Source organism: Arabidopsis thaliana, chromosome 3, assembly GCF_000001735.4.
Source record: "Arabidopsis thaliana chromosome 3, partial sequence".
NCBI classification, from domain to species: Eukaryota; Viridiplantae; Streptophyta; class Magnoliopsida; order Brassicales; family Brassicaceae; genus Arabidopsis; species Arabidopsis thaliana.
The window spans coordinates 6,345,886-6,367,260 of NC_003074.8; the positions used below are offsets into that span (position 1 = coordinate 6,345,886).

General features: G+C 35.0%; 5 protein-coding genes across 11 annotated transcripts; 4 read left to right on the top strand and 1 right to left on the bottom strand.

Moving 5' to 3' along the window:
- Positions 1-2,742: 2,742 nt before the first annotated feature.
- Positions 2,743-4,947, bottom strand: ASPG1 (Eukaryotic aspartyl protease family protein). The gene has a single exon (NM_112734.3). The coding sequence runs from the start codon at positions 4,705-4,707 to the stop codon at positions 3,205-3,207; it is 1,503 nt and encodes a 500-aa protein (NP_188478.1). The 5' UTR covers positions 4,708-4,947; the 3' UTR covers positions 2,743-3,204.
- Positions 4,948-6,561: 1,614 nt separating this feature from the next.
- AT3G18500 (DNAse I-like superfamily protein) lies at positions 6,562-9,578 on the top strand. Of its 4 annotated transcripts, none has more exons than NM_001338338.1 (13): positions 6,562-6,971; positions 7,146-7,315; positions 7,386-7,451; positions 7,617-7,669; positions 7,763-7,844; positions 7,932-8,021; positions 8,318-8,410; positions 8,494-8,526; positions 8,614-8,720; positions 8,824-8,923; positions 9,001-9,086; positions 9,183-9,267; positions 9,353-9,578. In NM_001338338.1, exons 1-13 carry the CDS (start codon positions 6,659-6,661, stop codon positions 9,410-9,412), a joined length of 1,338 nt encoding a protein of 445 aa, NP_001326135.1. In that variant the 5' UTR covers positions 6,562-6,658; the 3' UTR covers positions 9,413-9,578. The 4 variants fall into 4 exon arrangements, with proteins under 4 accessions (NP_001326135.1, NP_001189925.1, NP_001078178.1 ...); NM_001202996.2 differs by having other exon boundaries at positions 6,587-6,971; positions 8,812-8,923; positions 9,353-9,561; NM_001084709.1 differs by having other exon boundaries at positions 6,604-6,971; positions 8,815-8,923; positions 9,353-9,555.
- A 33-nt stretch (positions 9,579-9,611) lies between these two features.
- Positions 9,612-10,470, top strand: AT3G18510 (ATP-dependent helicase/nuclease subunit). The gene is made up of 2 exons (NM_112736.3): positions 9,612-9,933; positions 10,004-10,470. Exons 1-2 carry the CDS (start codon positions 9,826-9,828, stop codon positions 10,097-10,099), a joined length of 204 nt encoding a protein of 67 aa, NP_188480.1. The 5' UTR covers positions 9,612-9,825; the 3' UTR covers positions 10,100-10,470.
- Positions 10,471-14,249: 3,779 nt separating this feature from the next.
- Positions 14,250-14,647, top strand: RTFL20 (ROTUNDIFOLIA like 20; the record flags this gene model as incomplete). The annotated part of the gene is made up of 1 exon (NM_001084710.2): positions 14,250-14,647. The coding sequence occupies one exon, from the start codon at positions 14,250-14,252 to the stop codon at positions 14,409-14,411; it is 162 nt and encodes a 53-aa protein (NP_001078179.1). The 3' UTR covers positions 14,412-14,647.
- Positions 14,648-15,273: 626 nt separating this feature from the next.
- On the top strand, positions 15,274-19,820 carry HDA15 (histone deacetylase 15). 4 transcript variants are annotated; one of them, NM_112737.3, is made up of 18 exons: positions 15,274-15,409; positions 15,668-15,854; positions 15,949-16,134; positions 16,262-16,364; positions 16,481-16,545; positions 16,685-16,760; positions 17,080-17,144; positions 17,247-17,302; positions 17,467-17,590; positions 17,701-17,826; positions 17,943-17,993; positions 18,107-18,175; positions 18,394-18,502; positions 18,646-18,725; positions 18,828-18,910; positions 18,992-19,037; positions 19,119-19,293; positions 19,373-19,820. In NM_112737.3, the coding sequence occupies exons 2-18, from the start codon at positions 15,720-15,722 to the stop codon at positions 19,480-19,482; spliced, it is 1,659 nt and encodes a 552-aa protein (NP_566612.1). In that variant the 5' UTR covers positions 15,274-15,409; positions 15,668-15,719; the 3' UTR covers positions 19,483-19,820. The 4 variants fall into 4 exon arrangements, with proteins under 4 accessions (NP_566612.1, NP_850609.2, NP_001326232.1 ...); NM_180278.3 differs by having other exon boundaries at positions 15,291-15,409; positions 19,119-19,297; positions 19,373-19,730; NM_001338340.1 differs by having other exon boundaries at positions 15,291-15,409; positions 19,119-19,788.
- The last annotated feature ends 1,555 nt before the right edge of the window (positions 19,821-21,375 follow it).

Sequence of the window (21,375 nt, forward strand, 5' to 3'; positions counted from 1 at the left end):
TGTAAGTCAGAATTATTAAAAACTATATACAAAAATAACAGAATTCGAAAAATAAGTTTATTTCTAAGAGCATATGTAAAATATGTTCTTAGTTATTTTTTTTGGTAAAATATGATAAAATGACATTTATGTTAAAAATATATCCGTAAAATTATGTCACCATGCACAATTTCTTGCAAGATTATTGTGTTAATTACAAGACTGTATTAGTGTATATCCATTATCTTGTAAACAATGGATAATTGCATGAATTATTTATTCATTTATGTGATAGTAATATTTGGCATCATCTGTCTATTGTCCACGTGGCCACAGTATCTAATGTGAACTGGTACTGTAATAAACATTGAAGTTCGTCATCCGCGAGGCTGCAGCGACACATGTCATCTAACTATTGAGTTAAGATCCTGCCGACAACAAAATAGAGTGGGGCCCACGTGCGTAATGAGGACCACGAGGGAACGGTGCTCCTTTACTTTCCTGTCCTTTTTAAATCTAAAATTACGACGCTTAAACTTCGTTAACACATCACTTCTATGCAATCAATAGTTGCTAATGCATCGCCATTATGCAATTATTCCAGGAGATTACACAAATCTTGTTTTAAACAATACAAACAAAACTTTTAAATTTCACGAAAACAGTACTATAATGTTACTAATTTTTTTTTATAAAACTGAAATTTGGGAAAAATGCCATGTTATTAAAATTTGTTATTTGAAGTGACGAAAGTTCATGAGACAAATATCCTAAATTTCCTAGCTAGTCTTGCATCGATTTTCTCATTGGTAGATATCCTAAATTTCCTAGCTAGTCTTGATATCCTAAATTAACAATATCATCTTTCCACAGTATCATCACTCTTACTGGGTCGTCAGAGCATTACTCTTAGTTTGCAATGGAAACAAAAGTAATAGTTAGGGTGATGATCAAAAACTCGTCCTAGCCCGTAACCTATAGAAGATATATGGACCACAGTATTCACCCTAATGCTCGCTAATAACTTGTCGGATATTTTTCGAAAAAGTCGTGAACAAATTGTTGGTTAGATCAATACTAGTCTCCAATCGAAAACCATCAATCAAATCACAGGGCGAGTTCAGCCGAAATACATAAGGACAAGCCAATCACAAGTGATCACACCATATACTGAGATCTTAAGCACCACATGATCAAAGCTTATTCTTCTTCTTTTTTTTACGACTCTTGAATTGAACATGTGTTTAGACAATAATAATAGTGTTATTATTTGGTCACAGCGCATGCAAAGAATGTTGATATTTGTTGGTATTTAACTATTTATGTCCGTATAAAATGATTTTAAACGATCTTAAAGGAGTTTGGGGAGACAGAAATAGCGTAGGCAGCATTCATATGGCATTGTCCAAAAGGAGCATAATGAGATCGGGGGGCCACTCTTGCATGTGATTCTTATTCTTCAATCACCTCACCTCTCATCACCCCCAACGCCACTACGTGCTTACTTAATTGTTAATTTTTTTGAGATATTATTTTATAAATTCCCATGACAAAATTTGGAATTTTGAGACGGAGAAAGCACATATATATTCCGTTAAAACAACTCGAAGATGATTAATCTCAAACAGAAATGCCATTCTAAGTAACTAAGTTTCCGCTACTAATGTTCCACCGTCAGCTACTAAAGCACATAATATAGCATTTTCTTGAAGTTGCTTAAAAGTTGTGAAATTCTTTGTCAATAATCTACATATAGCTATATTATATACCACCGCAAGGTTGTGTATAGTATATAGTAGGAATCCGTATCATCATCTACATATAGCTATATTACAAAATCCATGGAAAATGAAATAGAAAACGGTAAGAAAAGGACCTACATGACGAAATTAGTAACGGACCAACTAACTCGCCTGTGACTTTATCTAATGCACATGCTTACTCGATAGTCGTTACAATGGCTAAGGTAAATTAACCCCAAAAAGTCCACCCTCGTCATTCCGTTCCAAGACGTGGCTCCATGCATGCATGTTTGCTTACGCACTTAATGATCTAATTATCCGTGTCATTTGTTAGCAATTTTTTCTACAAAACGTAAAAACTACTACTCCTTCTGATTTAATTAACTTATTGTTCAAGGTTTTTGTAAAAAAAAAACTTAAAAAACAATTAAAGTTTCTACTATACTTTTGTTTAATATATATTTTTATTAAATTATTGGTCAAAACATTAAAATTGTAAGAACAAAATTAAAAAGAAGATTTATACAACTATTATGTGATAAAATTGAAGTGTTAAAATGACAAACTAAATTAAAACAGATGGAGTGTTATTTTATTTGTTTCTAAATATTGATGTTTTAGAATTTTTACATATATTTAAAATAATCATTGATTAATTATTCTTATTTATATTAAATATGTTTTAATAAATTTAAATCAATAGTAATATGAAACTATTAATTATTGTGCTCTACGATATCTTAATACTAAATAATAATAAAAATCTTAAAAAGCTAATCTTTGTAAAACAAATTACAAAAGTAGAAGAACATCATTTTTCTAAAATTTTCTAAGAACAGAGAAAGTATAAAACTTGAAACAAATTTGGTTGAAATCTTATATATAATTATGGAAAAGTGATATGATATGTGATGTCTGACTATTGTAATCGGGCAATTCCAGTGATGATTAGAATGATAAATTCCATTCCCTGAGACACAGTTCCATGTAAATAGTATTATTTTTCAAAGGTGAGTGTGAAAAAGGCAAATTTTTCTACCCTGGCTTTTCTTATTTGAATACCCCAACTTAACAACTTTCACATTGATTGATTTCCACACAGTTGGTAAAATTCAGACTATAATTTAAAATATTGAAGGACATTAAAGGGCCACAACAACAAAAGTCTGTTTGTTTCTTTGAAGACTAAACTTTTGTTACAAAAAGACCCTTCTTTTTTGTAACTTCTTACTTTATTGACTCTTCTTCTTCTTCACTACTGAAAACTTCTTGCTGAGACAACAACACTTTCAACTTTATAATAAAATTAATTAATCCTATTATTATTCGATAAAAGACGACAATAACTTATGATTAATTAAAAAAAAGGTAGAAAAATTCACACTTAAGGATTTTGTTTTCATCTTGTTACCGTAGCTAGCTAGTACCATAAAAAGTTTTACTGATTACCCGTAAAACTATTAATTTTTCTACTTTGACATGTTTAGCATTTATTCCCTGACAATCCGATAACATTTTTGGATAGATCGTAAGTGATACGTGTCCCTTGCTGCTGCACATTCCCGATGATCGACAACGACGACGACGTCGGAGCAAAAGCGAAGCAAAACGTTCCACTATCATCCACAGGGATCAGATAATTCTTCGCCGGCAAATCAAGCGACTTCCCTCCCGTGAAATGAAACGCAACCGTCGGTACTTTCACAGTGGAGAGAGACGAGAAATCGTAACACGTGTCGAACAGAGAGATGCTCGAAGATCCTTTTTTGAGATTCACGGTGAGTTTAAGAAACGCGTCACGCAGCGAGTTATAAGCCTGCGTCTGAAGACGAGTCACGGCGGTTCCACAATCCAAGATCACTCCTCCGCTTCCCGAAGCATCGACATCGAAGATCGCATCAGGCAGCACGACTTTTTCACCACCGACGCTGAATCCACTGAGTCCGACGTAGTAGAAAGTGTCGATCTTTTTGTTACGTAGAAGCGGCGCCGTCGCGTCTCCGCCACCGAGTTGGACCGAGTTGAAATCAAGACTTGAGGACTTTCCCGAGTCACGGTCAACGAGGCAGTAAGAAAACGACGTCGCTTTCATTTGATTGGTTATCGATAAAACACCACCGCCTAAACCGAGTAAACCGGCTGCTCCGGTAAAGAGACCTTCGTTGTCGTGACCACAACCCAAAGCGACGTTGTTTATTTTACCAGAGTTACCAAACGTCACCGTATCGGTAGCGAGTTCACCGACGGTGAAAGATCCGTCTCCGTAACTAACTTGGTAGAGACATTTGTTTGACCGACAAGCGGAGGTTTCGAGAAGAGAGCACTGTGGAGCAGAGCAAGTGAGAGATTTGTATGTGGAAGACGAAGTCGGGTTAAAAACCGGGTCGGACTGTTGGTAACAGTCGGCGCAAGGTTCACACTGGATCCAATTTACGTCGCTTCCGGTGTCGAGAACCAAGTACATCTCTTTCGCCGGAGTTCCGACACCGATTCTTGAGAAATACTCGCCGCTTCCTTGAGAGGCTCCGGAGACGACAGGTGTCGTTAGATCCTCGGTTTGGTATCGTGTATCTTCGTTGTAAACGGGTTTGAGATCGGATCTATCGACTCCTTCGACGGCGAAACGGATCTTCGCGACGATTCCGGCGACTCGGGATGAGTCGCGCTCGAGTCGACTGAGTGTTAAGCTTTTGTAGTCTTTGTGCTGTGACGCGACGAAAGTGTCTCGAGAGTGAAGCTCTAGAGATAGTGGTGAAGATGAATTGAAGAAAACCGGGTCGGATAGGGATTCGGGTTTGGTGGTGGTGAGTGAGGAACGAGTCGGGTCGAGTGAGAGGATAGTTTGTGTTTGCTGGAGAGATGAAACGACGTCGAGTACGTTCGTTTTAGGTGGAGTGGATAGAGAGCGAGAGGAAGCATCAGTGGTGGTGAGGAAAAGAGAGAGAGTGACGACGGCGAGGAGAGAAAGAAATCGCGGGAAAGCCATTATTTCCGGCGAAGGTTGATATGAGTTAAGTGGAAGAGAGAAAGAGTAAGTAATGTTTTTAATTTATAGAGAGAAAAATAAATGCTGCGGAGAGAGTCACGCCAGAATTGCTGCGGTTATAAAAGCCACATCAATTATTTATCATCCTGTTAAAATATTTGGATTCACATTATCATCGATCGGTAAAAAAACTTTATGGTTGGATATTATATTTTATATATACAAAAATAAATTAAATAAGAAGTCTTAATCTGGATTTATCATATGATTCCCAACATAGCGTTACATTTATACCGAATCAAATAAAAATTTAGACAAATGTAATTTGAGAATTGTGTTTATTTGTTATTGGCACCGAAAGAAGAATTTGTACTTTGTAGAATTCAACACAAAACTATAGCATAGTGTCTGTAGTCTGTACGGACGAGAGTAGAAACTGTAGAAGATAGGGATTTGACCTACTAAATATTTTAATACAAGTCTACAAGCGATTATCCAATATTAAGCTCCTAGAGATGTGTGACTACAGAGTACTTAAGTGTTTATTTATTGCAATGACCTTTGGATACAAAGTACTCCTATATTGTTAACCAATTCACTTTTAATTTTTTTTACGTGACCAAAGCTAAGATCTTATCTAGAAAACTAAAAGCTTTCTGTCCTTTTGTTATATTCGGGCTTCAAAACTTTGTACCTTCTTCTTACCATCGCTGTCGAGAGAAAAGTCAGCAGAAGTTTTGGAAACTATTAGTTATAGGGATCGAATTATCTTAATCATCTACGATCATGTCATTTTGTGTTGGATATTTGTTAATGCTTGTACATTTCTAAAAAAACATGTGTTGTATATTAGCTAATGTCAATATGTGGTGCATATTTGCTAAGTTGCCGTGGAAATAACAAAAACTTAAAATTTTGCTAAGTACTGTACTTTTTTTTTTTTGTGATTGCAATTTGCTTAAGGTGATTGATGAACGAAGGCTATATGTAAAAACTGGAAAGGAGTGAATCAATGTGAGAAGTGGGTGAGTTGTTACTTCGTTAGAAGAGAGATTTGGGTTTATTTCGCTTTCCCTGAATTAATGGTAACGCACCCTTTTGGCTTTGGTTGTTGCGTGTCATTTATTTCTCTTTTGTTTTTAATCTTGTTATATCCATTTTCTTATACCTACTTTACTTTTTTTCCATAAAATGAGATTATGCAATTCAATCAGTAATGTTTTAAATCGCATACACTTTTATATTTAACAATATGCCTTCACTAATTTGTATTTCAAGATTAGTTAGTGATATTTTATAGTAAAGTTTAAAGAACATTATAATGTAGACGCAATCATAGAGTTTTTCTTTGTCAAAGGCAATATTGCAACAAAAAAAAAGGTAGAAACGAAGACATTTTTTTTTTTGTGTGTGTAATCAGTAATCGCCTTACACAAAAAGACATATACTTTTTTGTGTAAGGTTTTTTTTTTTTGAGCTACTATCACTAAATTTGAAATCAAATAATTGATACTCCAATAAAAGTAGAAATAATATCATAGTATATGAAAAAACAAAAAAAAATTACAAGGACGATGAAAGAAAAAACAAAATCTCATAACTCAAAATCAAATATCATCTCCAAGTTCTTAACATGATAAAACTAGACTAAAATAAAAACTGACATCCTACTAAAATTAGAAACAAAATGACATAAATTGAAATCAAACTCACAAAAAAAAACAATAGACATTAAAACAAAAAATCCGAATAACAAAAAACAGGATCTCAGCTAAACAAGGCCTGGTGTAGTATACTAGTATTGGCCCATGGCCCATGGTTTGGTATTTTTTTTTCTCTGACCAAAGGAAGAAAAAAAAAAAGATATTTATCCGTATGGCGCCAAGAGGTTTGTGTGGTTTTCGATTTCATCCAAATTTCTGAATTTCGTCTCTAACATCCACAAAATCGAATGCGTTGTGTGAATCGCGTTGATTGTTCTTGGTCACGGCCAAGCGAAGCTTACCGTATCTTACCCTCCGGTGGTCACCTTTCATCTGGATTCCATCAATGTCCTTTATCGTCTCTATCTTTCCGTTCCTCTTTCGTGTGTTGCTCCTCCTCCACATCTGGACCGTCCGATTCAAATCCCGAATCATCTTCAAATCGCTCTTACAGCCGTAGATGGCAGAATCCTCTTCCCCGGCGTCAACATCCCGATCAAATACCGTCTTCTCAGATTGCTCGTGATTGGATCGATTCAGATACAACTCCAGTTTCTCAAGGTAGTTTAATAATGATCTTATGGAAAAACTCTGCTCTTACTTATGAATTTGTGAACTAGTTAGGATTTAGTAAATTAGAGATATTAGTAATAGCTTGAGTTACTGTTTGTCCATGAAGCTTGTGAAATTGTGGATGCCTTTGGATCTTACTAGTGTGTCTCTATGTAATATTAGCTTTAGAGAGATTCACTGTAGTGTCGTACAACATATTGGGAGATGGAAATTCATCATATCACAGAGAGTTGTACTCCAATGTGTCTGTTCCTTACCTCAAGTGGGGCTACCGCAAAAGGTTGATATGCGAAGAACTCATTCGTCTCAATCCAGACATAATCTCTATGCAGGTAATGAACTTTACCTTGTTTTATATCGTGTTAAGATAGTTAAGTTGATTTTGTTTGTGGACCTTTGTAGGAAGTAGATAAATATTTTGATCTATTCAGTATGATGGAGAAAGCTGGATATGCTGGCTCCTATAAGGTTGATGTATTTCCTTGTTCAATGAAAAATTTTATGCTTATAAGATTAATGGGGTAAAATGTAAGACATGGTTTGTCGGTTGGTTTTATTTACCTTTTCGTCTGAAGCCTCAACAAAAGTTGTGTTTATATAGAAGGACTACAAATATAAGCTTTGCAATGGCAGCGGCGAACTGGAGATAACGTCGATGGTTGCGCAATGTTTTGGAAGGCTGACAGGTAGCACATATTGTTTGACTCAATCTGTATTAGTGTGAAGAAAAACGACTACTACAACTCAGCATTGTTTAAGATTTATCTTGTTTTCAAAAGGTTTGGAGTTTTGGAGAGGGAAAACATTGAGTTTAGCCAGTTTGGTATGCGGGATAATGTTGCACAGCTTGCTGTTCTTGAGGTAGAAATTTTTTTTGAATGTTTTACGAACTTCTTTTTTCATGTATATGCTTTGACTGATCCAGTTTTTTTTTGGGTTTCCCGTCAGCTCCGGAAGTCTAATAAGTCAAGAAAGATACTGCTGGGTAACATTCACGTGCTTTATAATCCAAATCAAGGAGATGTGAAGCTGGGTCAGGTAAGCCTCGACATTTCAATTTGTATATCCGCTACACGAGCAATTGACTGTCATGAAAGTTTACAAAATGTTGATCTGGCCCTTTCACCTTTGGCTTTAAGACTTCAGGAAATTGTACTGAATCTCAGTCAAGAGATGTTTACTAGCATTAGTTTAAATATCTAAGACAAGTCTAAGTTACTAGTATATGTCATGACATGTTCATTAGTATATGTCCTAATGCTCATGAAAACGTATTGAATTCGTGGCTTATGTTTTTTCTTGAGTTCCTGATTTGCCTTGTTCTTGACTGATAGGTCCGTTCACTCTGCTCAAAGGCTCACTTGCTCTCTAAGAAATGGGGTGACATTCCCATTGTTCTATGCGGAGATTTCAATAGCACTCCCAAGGTACGTATCTTTTCAAATAAACTCTTCCACTTTGGTTTGTGTATTTGTTTATTCATTGTTTGAGTTTATCTTATTACGTGTAGAGTCCATTGTACAACTTCTTGGCGTCCTCTGAGGTATGACTATTCATAGTTTTGCTTCAGTCAAACTACACTGTGTCCTCTTGTAGTTTCTTTAAATAGGATTATGCTTCTATCTTACAGCTGAATGTCATGGAACATGACAAAAAAGAGCTGTCCGGCCAGAAAAATTGTCGTCCTACCAAAGTTCTTGAAACTGGTAGCAAATCCAGTAATACAATAACTTTCAGGTAAGATTGTTTTTTGAAGATTTAATCAGTTCTGTGAATGGTTGTCTTGTGACTGCCTGCTGGAATAGCCATTGTGTTCACACACTAGTAGAAGTTTTTGTAGCTCTTGGACAAAAGAAGAGATCCGTGTCGCAACCGGGCAAGAGAACTCGTACTGGGCTGCGCATCCTCTGAAACTCAATAGCTCATACGCCTCAGTTAAGGTAACAAACAAAGCTTTAATGTCCCTGTCTATATATGACAAGACCTTAAATTTGCTCATGAACATGGTACACAACAGGGCTCAGCAAATACCAGGGACTCTGTTGGTGAACCTCTAGCAACCTCATATCACTCGAAATTTCTCGGAACGGTTGATTATCTCTGGTAAAACATTCTAAACACAACCAAAACTCAAATGGACAAATTTAATATTTGGCTGATGAAGTAACTAATTAGAAATACATGTGTGGTCTGGTTAAGGTACTCTGATGGTCTTTTACCTGCAAGAGTTCTTGACACACTTCCTATTGATGTTCTATGCAAAACCAAAGGCCTTCCTTGTCAAGTATGTCTTTCTATCAAACAGTTTAGATTTGGTGAGGTCATTTCTATGATTGATGCTTAAAGCCTTATTCGTCTTTGGTTTGCAGGAATTGGGAAGCGATCACTTGGCTCTTGTTTCTGAATTTGTCTTTGAACCGGACGGTTAAAGGCATCTAGTGCCAGCTTAGTTTTCTTTGAACCGAACCGTTATAAATGTGTTTTTATTAAATGTATAAGCGTACCGAAATTACCTGATCATGGTTCTATATCAAACCGACTTCTCGATAAATAAATAAAAATTGAGACGATCAGAAGCTTCAATCTTGTGTGCGTATTGGGTCACTAGGATATTAAATCGACTTCTTCGAACGTAATTTAAAGTGAGAGAACCAGTTTACTTGATTCTGGATCTAAACCGAAGCGGACATAAGCTTGGTTTAAATGTACCAAAAAGAAAGAATTGAACCAATTGGTACGGTTCTAATCTTGGTTCCGGTAAAATGAAAAGGAATTCTAAAGAGATTGAGAGCTGTAAAGTTGGAATCGAAGGAAGAAGAGACAAGAGAAAGTGAGGAAATTAATGGCGTTGAGCTCAATGACATGGGGTTACGCACGGATCATAGCTGGAACACTTCTCGGCGGGGCCCTCGGATTCTACGTAATGCATCGCATCGAAGTTAGCTACAAGGTCTGTTTCTTCTCTCTGTCTTCCTATGAGAAAGCTTGTGCTCGACCTTAGACTGTTGGGTTTTACGCAGATGAGGATGGAGGAAGCGTTGAATCAATACGAGAAGGATATGCAGAAGAGACAAGAAGAAGAAAATCTTATTCAGATCAATGAAGAATCTGTTTAGCTTATTTCTTGGTAGCATGCCTTCAAAGTGTTCGATGAAATGCCCAACAGATGTTTGATGCTGTTTTGACTTTTTTTCTCTCATGTATTTTTCGGTTTGGTTTGGTCTGGCATTATGAAAATGTTTCATTTGTCTTTGGTTTAATAACTATATACCATGATGGTGGACCAGAGAAGCAGCCATATTGAGCATTATATGTATCTTTCATCTATTCAAATGTTTCTTAAAGAAACAACTAAATCCTTATTACATCAAAATTGCTGTTCCATCCAAATCCTTAATCAGTTATGTTTCTGTTGTTGTTGTTGTTGTCGTTGTCTGTTAGAATGTGATGAGGATTTGATGTATTAGCTACATAACTTTGATTTTGGAATGGTATAATGGTTTTACTAAGCTAAATTTTTGAGAGATGTCAGATAGAAAAAGAATTAACTGGGCAAAAAGCATATGGAACCGATCCAGCTCTTTTGGACTTTTAAAAGTGTTTAGTCGGGTTCTGTCTTCTTTTTAATTCTAAAAGGTTTCGTAATTATTTTCTTTTCACCAGTTCAACTTAAAGAAACGCCAAAACAACAAACAAAAAAATGTCTAGATTTTGGTGTTTGTGCTCAATGAAAGAGTCTTCATTTCGTAGGGTCAACCCAATTCCTGATTTTTCATGGTAAATTCCACACAAAGAGGACATGTCCAAAACAGAACATTAAATATTAACATGAAAGAGACAGGAGAGTTATGTTGTTATTTTTTTGGGACCAAACCATAATTGCAGAACAATACTAGTAAGTATTACATAACTGTTTCAGTTTAATTACGTTATCATGGCAAAATTCATTTTTCTCTCAAGAATTGAATCATCTATGTATTTTAAGTCTCATTTTTTAGTTTAATAATTAGATGCAAACTGGTAGGGCTGATGAACCAGTGAACACATAAAAAGGTTCCACAACTTCCGACCCATATAGTTCGAATTACAAAATATAAAAGATGTCCTACTGAACAAAAATAGAAAAACATATTAACCTATTAATAGAATTCTCATATATGTTCGGTTGAGCTGCCTTCGATTAGGCAGATTAGGAAAAATAGTCTTTTGAATTCTCCTATAGAAGTGTTTTATATATCTTATGGATTTGTATATCCAGCCTGGTATGAAATATCTGTCCTAAAATGAATTTGTGCTACGTTTATTAAGGTTAGTTTGCAAAATAGAATTTTTGAAAAAAAAAAAAAAACTCTAGCTAGCATGTATCAGAAAATACGACATTTTGAAAGCTAAAAACATAGAGAAAAATAACATGTGCTATATATAAATATTACGTAAGTTGTTATATTTTATCATGCAAGATTGGCCCTGGACTTACTCATCATGTACCTATTTGTGGCCGCGACTTGGACTTCCTCTCGGGTCTTTCAGATGGGTCTCTCTAACATGTACCATGGCACTGATCTCACCCATAAAGAGGTCACATTTGATCTTTGCTGCTCCTACATCTATGTAGGAAGGAAGTCTCTATCCTTCCTTTTCATAAGCATCCCTTTCCGTTGCTATATAATTACCCAAACATTACAAAAAATTATATAATTTGTAATATCATGACAAATGTTATGCTATTACTTAGTATTTAAAAATGATATGTTATGCAATTACCCTTCTCTGAGCTCATGTTACACGTAAGATTAGGAAAATGCGAGGTTAATGTGTTTGTTATACTAAAGCCAGTAAGGTGGCAAGGAAAAAACAAAAAAAAATATCCAATGCAGGGCTATGTCCCTACATATATAACTATTTTGTGGAGATCCAGAAATTTAAGGTTTGTATTGAGTGTTTGCCAAAGAAATAAAGGTTGTAATGAGTGCAACAGCCAACAGGCAAGAAATGTCTTGTCTCCGTGAACTTCACGTGCATGGTGCATCCCCTACCCGTTGCCATTTCGTGAAGATCGTAATTAAGTTTGATTACTTTCTCAATTATGATTAAAAAAGATGTGATGGATTCGACCTTTCACTTCCTTACGTTGAAAATATATAACCCATGTGATTTCCCACTTTTTATGGAAAATGATATATACCACTTAAATTGACTCTTCTCTTTTTTTCCTACGTAAGAGATAGTTGAATCTTAAAAGTTTTTGTTTTTTAGTTTACAAATTTTAGATCCTGAGTGTACCAATAGATTTAAACCGGATTTTTTTGTGTGTGTTGGATCTAAATCTTCAACGTAAGATTTTGTTTGTTGTTCAAAACGTAAGATTTCTTAACATAAAGGTTTGAAACATTGAAACTATATCTTCTATTTAATTTGGTGTAAAATAAGCTTTATTGGTAAATATTTTCTCTTCTAAACATTGCGACAATTTAAACGTAGTAATACGTAGATTATATCACAGTCAGAAAACGGTACTTTTGTTTGGTCCCATATCTGTTTTTAGAAGTTTGTGAGGCTATACAATTTAATAAATCTCCTAACTCTGAATTATTCTATTTTGTCGTCTTATCTGAAAGATGTATAAATCTTTGTCAAAACTCTAATTTCGTTTTGTTTCAATCGGAGTTGTGGGATTCAATTATTACACGTTTTCAAAGTAGAATCACTAAAATCTTTAAGAAATAAAATGGAATCCCCAAATATTTCACATAAATAAAAAAAGAAAAGAAAAACAAAAAATATGATTGTATGTTTCGCGAGACTAAGTGGTGGTAGTTGTTGTATTCAGTTTCGTCAGAAATAGTTCGAGTCTCACTCTTCTAGTCAAAACCAAAAAGAGTTGCTTGTTCATTACAGGAGGAAAGAAAAAGAAGCAAAACTAGAAAATAGTAAGAAACAAGATTTGGTAATTGGTAAAATAGCCTGAAATCACACTTAAAAAATTTATTTGAAAGAGAAATATGTGCGTCCAAAATATTCCATAAAACGATAATGTATGTGTGTACGGAATTTTCTTTTAGCCAAATGACAAAAAAAAACCCACTAAAAACCAATAATATTCGTGAAAAGAAAGTAAACTATATAAGAGTAAATTATACAGACTACGTTATTCTTTTTTTTTTTGGTAGGAGACTACGTTATTCTTTTGTTGACAAAGAAAAACTACATTCATTACGATATTTTATATATGTGGTTCACAAAAAAAAAAAAAAGCTTATGACTATGAAACATTATGTTTTGAGGCCTCTGGCGATTTATTCGAAATGAGCTGTCCATATTGTAAGGAAGACTGACTAGACCTTAATTCGTGATGGATTTCAATTATTAGCTGACCAGAGATTTAAATGCAAAATATCATAATGGCTGGAGTCAGTAGAGTGGGTGCATTGTTTTGAGAATAAGATTCAGTCGTACTTTGCTCGTCGTATGAATATGTAGCGAGTGTCAATTGATGTTCAAAGGTAGATAAGTTGTATAATCTCTGAAACTAGGAATGTGTTCAGAGTTTTAGATCCTTAACTGTAAACTAAGGGAAGAACATTAAATGTATATTCTTCTTATCAACAATAAATATATTACGGGGTTAAATGTGAATTGTGATTAGACCTAATTGTTATACATTAACGACATTGTGATCCGATAACTTTTGACTAGCTCGTGCATTTCTCTAAAGGCAAGGCATATAACACTTAGTTTCGTGATTTTTTATAGTCATGCAGAAGTTTTTAAACATGTATTTCAAAACAAACCCGAAAGCTCCTTGGAATTTGCATTTTATGTATTTATTTAGCAGTTAACCATAACGTTAGTTTGCATGTTCAATTTAAATTCAAAGAAATTAAGATGAGATATGGACGGTCTGCAATACCGTATGTTCTAACATAATATTCCAATAATCAAAGTGAATAAATCAATCTCTACCGATGATGAATCTTTGAACTGAAAGGAGACAAGAAAACAATACATCAAATATTTTCAACCATAATGGGAAGCTAGTCGGTCACACTTCACAAAGTGGCCTTTATTTTTGGGTTGTTTCGTTGAAGGGTCCCGAATCAATGGTAGGGAATACTTTCTCCTTATCTCTTTCTCTCTCACTCCAATATATATAATATGATGAATCTTCACTTCCATTTAAACATCACACAATCATCACACAATCACCCTGAATCCCTGATAATAAGGAAAAACAAAAAAGTTTGTTTTATAAACACACTTTAAACAATGAGGGAGAAGTACACAAAGGAGGAAGCAGTGAAGAATTGGGAGAAGAAGAAGAACAAGCCTTCTTCACCAAAAGGAGTTGGAGAGTTTCTGAAAAAGAAGAAAGGAAGGTTCTACATTATTGGAAAATGTATTACTATGCTTCTTTGTTCACACAAGTGATAGTCAACACACATTTTTTCATACATATTTATGTTATCATGTATAGGTATAGATGATGATAGAGGTATAAAAAGGAGAGAGAGCTCAACATATTTACATCTTTAACATTTCGGTGTTCATCTCTCATTTTATGTGGGTGTGTTCTTGTTGTCGTCGTCGTTGTTATATATGGAAATATATCACTCAATATTCTTCTTGTGAACTATATATATAACGGAATACTATCTCCCATAGTCCCATGTTTGTAGAATTAATATTAATGTATGAATAATAAATTCTTAGAGAAAAGACAAAGACGATGCTTTTGAGTACTATATGGAGATGCATGCACACAAACATGTATTATATAACAAAGAAATTGGATTCAGTACTTACAGTTAGAATTAGGTTAAGGTAAAAGAAAAAGGTAAGGGAAACAAATATCAGTCTCACATGTGTTAATGCGCTTGGGCGTATTTTGATTATGTTAGCTGGTCATTATCAGTTAGTTTAACCATTAGTCATTCTACAATCTGTAGTGTGACGTTTAATTACCTGATGATTCAAACATTTTTCACTATAAATATTATGAAGTTATCAGTTAGGTTATTTACCAAACAAAAATTCAATGACATAACAACTAAAGTCTCATTCCCTTTAAAAAATGGTAACTTTTGTAATCCATTTCGAGAAGACAACAAACCTAAATTGGCTTTGTGAAGTAAGATTCAGTCGTACTTTGCTCTTTCAATACTTGAACATTAATGAAAAATTCCAAGCAAAAGGAAATAAAAATAAATAGTTTGACTCAAATTTGGTAATGGGCTTATAGTGTTATTGGGTCTTCATCTTCAGCCCAAATAATCTTTTACTCTTTCAAGTCTGAACGTCGTCATCTTCGTTGTCGCCGTCGTCGTTTCTCTCATTTCTGCTCTGTTGTGCTATCGTAGCGTCGCGCTCCTTTAAACGCGACGGACGCAGCCTTCTCTGTTCATCGTTTCGCCGGAAGTTTTCTTCAGGTATGATATTTTGAGACCGTCGTTGATATTTTTATTCAGTTTCCATAGAGAAAAAAAAACAATTCCTGAGTTCTGGATCGAGGATCGATTTCGATAATACTCGAAGAAAAGTTGGGTTCTTCGTAAAGTTATTTGTTGTAGCTGTGTGTGGAGTTCTTTACATTTTCTTCGATTTTGATTTTAGCTCTTCGTATATGAAACTTTTTGATTTTTAAAATTTCTCAAATTGGGTTTTTCTTTGTTTCTCTTTTGGCACAGCGGAGATTTATTTTCAGCTGGTTAGTAGTTTTGAGTGACTACTGAGGTAACAATGGTTGTAGAAACTATCGAGAGGTCTTGTGAGGGTTCAAAGAGAAGACATGTGAACGGTGGAGATATCGCTGTTCCTTGTTCGGGAGAAGAGTGTAGCAATGGAGATATAAATGTAGCTCCTGGAGTTTCAGCGGTAAGCTAAAAACCATGGCTTCCTTTTAATGTATTGTCAGAGATTTGGTTGGTTCTGCTTTTGGTGATATTGGTCATTGTTGTGTCTTATGCAGAAAAGAGCTAGGGTTTCTAGAGAAATGACGTTTGAAGATATTTACGGTGCTGATGCATTACTCAATGATGACGATGATGAGGATGATGATTGTGATTGGGAACCTGTGCAGGCGCCTATGGAGTTTGTAAAATGGTGTTGTGTCAATTGCACTATGTCGAACCCTGGTGATATGGTCCACTGTTGTGTACGTTTTTTATTTACTTTTTCTTGCTTGGCTACTACTTTTTATGATTTCAAAGTGACAAACGTACGTCTGAGCAATGCGCATTGGACATTGGTTATGTATTAGTAAAGTTGATTCCTTGACGTAGATATGCGGTGAGCACAAGGAATCTGGCATTTTGAGGCATGGATATTTAGCGTCTCCCTTTTTTAAAGACACTGGTCTCATTGAAGTCGAGGAGAAATATGGAGGTAGGAATTACTTCCCTTGCTTCCTCTGAAAATGTCTTTATAAATATTGTTAGTCTCAGTTCCATGCTATTTAAGTAACTGTAAGCATGTTCACTTTTCTTTTAACTTGATATTAGGAAGCTCATCTGCAACCAGCTCGACAGCTGTTGGGTTCGACGAGAGAATGTTGCTACACTCAGAAGTATGATCTTGTTACTGTTATGTGTTATGTTTTCCTGAGAAACCTCTAGTATCTGTTGACATCTCTACATTATCATCTCCAAAGCTTTTCTTCGTGCAAGTTTTTCTATTTAATATGTGCTGATGGCATGCTTAAAAAGTTTGAAGTGAAGGCACAACCACATCCAGAGAGACCTGATCGTCTTCGAGCTATAGCTGCTAGTCTTGCCACAGCTGGTATGTTGCGTTTACTTCCTTTAAACCTAGCCTCTCTTGAGAAGAAGACTAATGTTTGGAAGCTGATTATTATTAAGATTTGGAGATCATTATATAGATCTCTTGCAGCCGAGGTAAGTTAAAACTAAAAAGGAAAATAATAAAATTCTAATTCTAAAAGGAAAAGATCAGAACATAACTTCTTCAATTAAGAAGCTTCTAGCGTCCTTGTCTACCTTCTCTGAGACTTGATCCCATATATCATATCATGTGTTTCATTTTACAGTATCATACTGTTGGGAGTAATTTTGGTACTCACCACGTTTGAATTTTTTTGCAGGTGTTTTTCCTGGAAGATGCTTGCCTATCAATGCAAGGGAAATCACGAAACAAGAACTCCAGATGGTGAGCTGCTACATAACTGTCTTAGAGACAATTCTAATATTATGTTCATTGCAGTACTTTTACAAGCAATTTCATAACTGGTTTGTATATGTCAATTTTGAGGTCCACACTTCAGAGCATGTTGATGCTGTTGATACTACAAGCCAGCTTCTCTATAGGTTTGAATTTTAAACCATTTGTTACTTTTTTTTTTGCGTTCACCGTGCATATCCTTGCTTGTTAATCTGACTGTTCAAACTTGAATTGAAATTTCCTTTACCTTCGCTGCTCCTCATTTATCTCTTTTTGCTCTTGATCCCGTTCTTTTACCATTGTCTGGCAGCTACTTCACCTCTGACACATATGCTAATGAGTATTCAGCACGTGCTGCTAGACTTGCAGCAGGTTTGTGCGCTGATCTAGCTACAGATATTTTCACTGGCCGTGTAAAAAATGGTTTTGCTTTGGTATGTCTAATTCACCAAAATTTTTAAATTTAAAGATGCAACTACACAATTGCTTTAAATTGAAATTACACCATATTAGTTTGAAAAAAAAAAATCTCTGATTGTATCAGGTTAGACCTCCCGGTCATCATGCTGGCGTCAGGCATGCTATGGGGTTTTGCCTTCACAATAATGCAGCCGTTGCTGCATTAGTAGCACAAGCAGCAGGGGCAAAGAAGGTGCTGATTGTGGACTGGGTAATGTTACTGATAACTCTAAACTGGGTGATTTTGTAGATCTTCAAACTTTTTTAATTCGTTGTACTCTGCATTGTGTGGTTTGGCTCATATCAATGTTATATCTACCGTTGCAGGATGTCCATCATGGCAACGGAACCCAAGAGATATTCGAACAAAACAAATCTGTAAGCTGCCCAAATCTATGCATGTCTGCACATCAATTTTGGAGTGTTGGATGCAGTAAATTATTTTTGTGAGTTGACCTTGTTTGAACTTATTACTGGGAGTCATTGCATAGGTATTGTACATATCCTTGCACAGACATGAGGGAGGAAACTTCTATCCCGGTACTGGAGCTGCTGATGAGGTACCTATGCTTTTCTGTTTTACATTGTCTCATCCAGCATTCATGAGTAGATTTAGTTGTTGGTATATATATGCATATACCTTATTTGTGTGTTTGGTTTGCATTATGATTTATGTCTTAAATTTTGGGATTATTTTCTAATTTCTGCCTTGTTTCCAAAATTTGAATTTTCTCTAGGCGGCAGAACAATAGTTTGCTAATGTTAATTATGGGTGCAGGTTGGTTCTAATGGTGGGGAAGGTTATTGTGTAAATGTTCCATGGAGTTGCGGTGGAGTTGGGGATAAAGACTATATCTTTGCGTTTCAACATGTGGTTCTCCCCATAGGTACAGAGTCGTTCTACTTTTCCCCATTTGATAAACGTTTTGGCTTAATTGATGACTAATATGCTCAGGAAGTGGACCAAATACATTTAGCTCACTTTTGAATGTGCACTCAGTCTAATTTTAACTGGAACCTTCTCTTGCAGCTTCTGCATTTTCTCCAGATTTTGTCATCATATCTGCGGGATTTGATGCGGCTAGAGGAGACCCACTAGGATGCTGTGATGTAAGCTTCATATTCGAGCTGTAATTTACCACTTCTGGAATCAGTGTATTGTTTTGTGGATATCAACAGAGGATAGATGTTCTGTTCTACTCCTTTTTTCAGGTGACTCCGGCTGGCTATTCTCGAATGACACAGATGTTGGGTGATCTGTGTGGTGGGAAAATGCTAGTTATTCTCGAGGGCGGGTATGTGTTTTGCAGTTTTTTGGAGTAGCCTCTTGGTTTGTAAGGAGCAGCTTTTGAATAATCTCCTGTTTTCATTTGCAGCTACAATCTTCGCTCCATATCTGCTTCTGCAACAGCAGTGATCAAGGTTAGTCTCTATTTCAAACTTGATATCCTTTAAAATCTGCATATAGTTATGGAGATTCATGATCCCGCTTAATCTATAAAGGTGCTTCTGGGTGAAAATCCGGAGAACGAGTTGCCCATCGCCACCACGCCTTCAGTAGCCGGCCTGCAAACTGTTCTTGATGTACTGAATATCCAACTGGAGTTCTGGCCATCACTTGCTATCAGCTACTCCAAATTACTCTCAGAGTTGGAAGCACGTCTGATCGAAAACAAAAGTGAGTGATGCTTCCCAAAAAAAAAACTATTTCATTCTTCATCCTTCTTTCTCCTAATAAAATCTCACTGGTTTTACAGAAAATCAGATGAAAAGGAAGGTTGTTCGGGTTCCGACATGGTGGAAATGGGGACGAAAGAAGCTTTTGTACAACTTTCTCTCGGCTCGTATGATTTCAAGATCAAAGTGATTTTAGAAAGCATTCTTCCTAATCCGTCGTAGGAATTGTCTACACTTACTTGTAACCCTAACTGATCTGGGGGAATTTATTGCAATTAGGGAGCTCTGAACAATCTTTATCACTTACATTTGGTAGGGTTTTATAGAAAGAACCCTTTTAACCTGCTTACCAACCATCCTCATCAGACCTCTTAAGCTAGGCAATCGGTTTGGATAAACGAATTCCTACTTTAACCAAATTTATAGTTCGGTTTGGTTTATCTTAAAATTATTGATGTCGAACCAAACCAAAAACAAATTTCTTGTTCATTTCTCGGTGTCCAAAATCCTCATTTTCCAATAATTCCGGTATATTCTTTTTGGTTTTGGTATATTTCAATCAATTTCAGTATATTTGACACAGTTTGATACGGCTAGGAAATTTGATTTACAAAAAAGAAAAAAGTAGAAGAATTTAAGAATATTTAGAAATTTATGAAAAACTAAAAGAGCTTCTAAATACGGATATGTTCAATCTTCCAAAACCAAACAAAACAGTTTTGTCGGTATTTTGAACCAAATCTAATTACCAAAATTTTGGCACTGTTCGGCTAAGAATATTAGTCCAGCTCTATTAAATAAGAACTTTCGAATAATCGCTTCGATTCAGATTAATTCTTTCTGATTTTAGGTAGATAGAGGGGCTATCGGTTAATTTCGATTATGAACTAGCTGAATTTTTGTAAATCAACCACATTTTATTTAATCATATGTTTGTTTTCTAAGAGAATTTGAATCTAAAAAACCTTGTATGTTTTTAAAACTTTTATAAAATCTTTTTAAAATCCTTGTAAATCCTTCAAATATTTCAATAGAATCTTTATAAATTCTTATAAAGCCCTTTAAAAGCATTTGTAAAAAACGTTAAAAACACTTGTAGATCTTTTTTAAACTCTTATAAAATCTTTAAAAACATTTGTAAATTCTTTTAAAACTCTTCATAAACCTTTGTAACTATTTTAATAAACCGTTTAAAACCTCTATAAAAAGTTTTAAAAGCATTTACAAGAATTTGTAGAGAGATTTAAAATCCTTGTAAATCCTTTTAAAATCCTAATTAAGTCCTTAAAAACATTTGTTGCTCTTTTAAACCCTTTCAAACTTTTGTAAACCCTTATAAAATATTTTTGTCGGATTTTGTTTTGTCAGAATTGTTTTGGCGGGAAATTTTTTGTCGGAAAGTTCTTTGACGAGAAAATTTATTCTCTCATTTTGTTGATTTTTTTTTCAAATATAGGTAAAATGGTCATTAATTATTAAAAGAAATTATCAATGACAACGGACTATATGAAAAGATAGTATTGAAAAAAAATATCAATGGAAAAACATTCCTAACAATTTCTCTTCATTTTCAGTCTGTAATTATTGGATCGAGTAAAAAGTATCTCAAAACTTAAGAGTATCCAACCAAATTAAACTCGACTAGTATAGTATTTTTAAACTACTATAATCAAAAGCAAAAATAATAATAAGATAATGTCTAGTATATTATTATTATTAAGGAACCGAAACATACAATCTGCATAGTCGGATGTTGCTTGAATCTTTCCCGCAACAAAGTTCATAATAGTTTGAAAAAAACAGTTAAAAGCAGCCCACATTTCCGGCGACGAAGTCGGATATACTCTTCCTCTTCAGTCCCATGACGAGAGAAGTTTGTTACAAGTGACGATAAAAAATATTCCACTTAAGCATCATAAGACACAAAAGATCTAAATAGGATCACTAATTCTCGTCTAAGCTATTTAACATAACTCAAGCTTGTGCCTATGTTGTAATAACCAATCTACGTCTAAGTAGAATCATGCCAATATACTATTTTATGAAAAAAAACTAGAGCACTAAATAAATATTTGATTTAAAA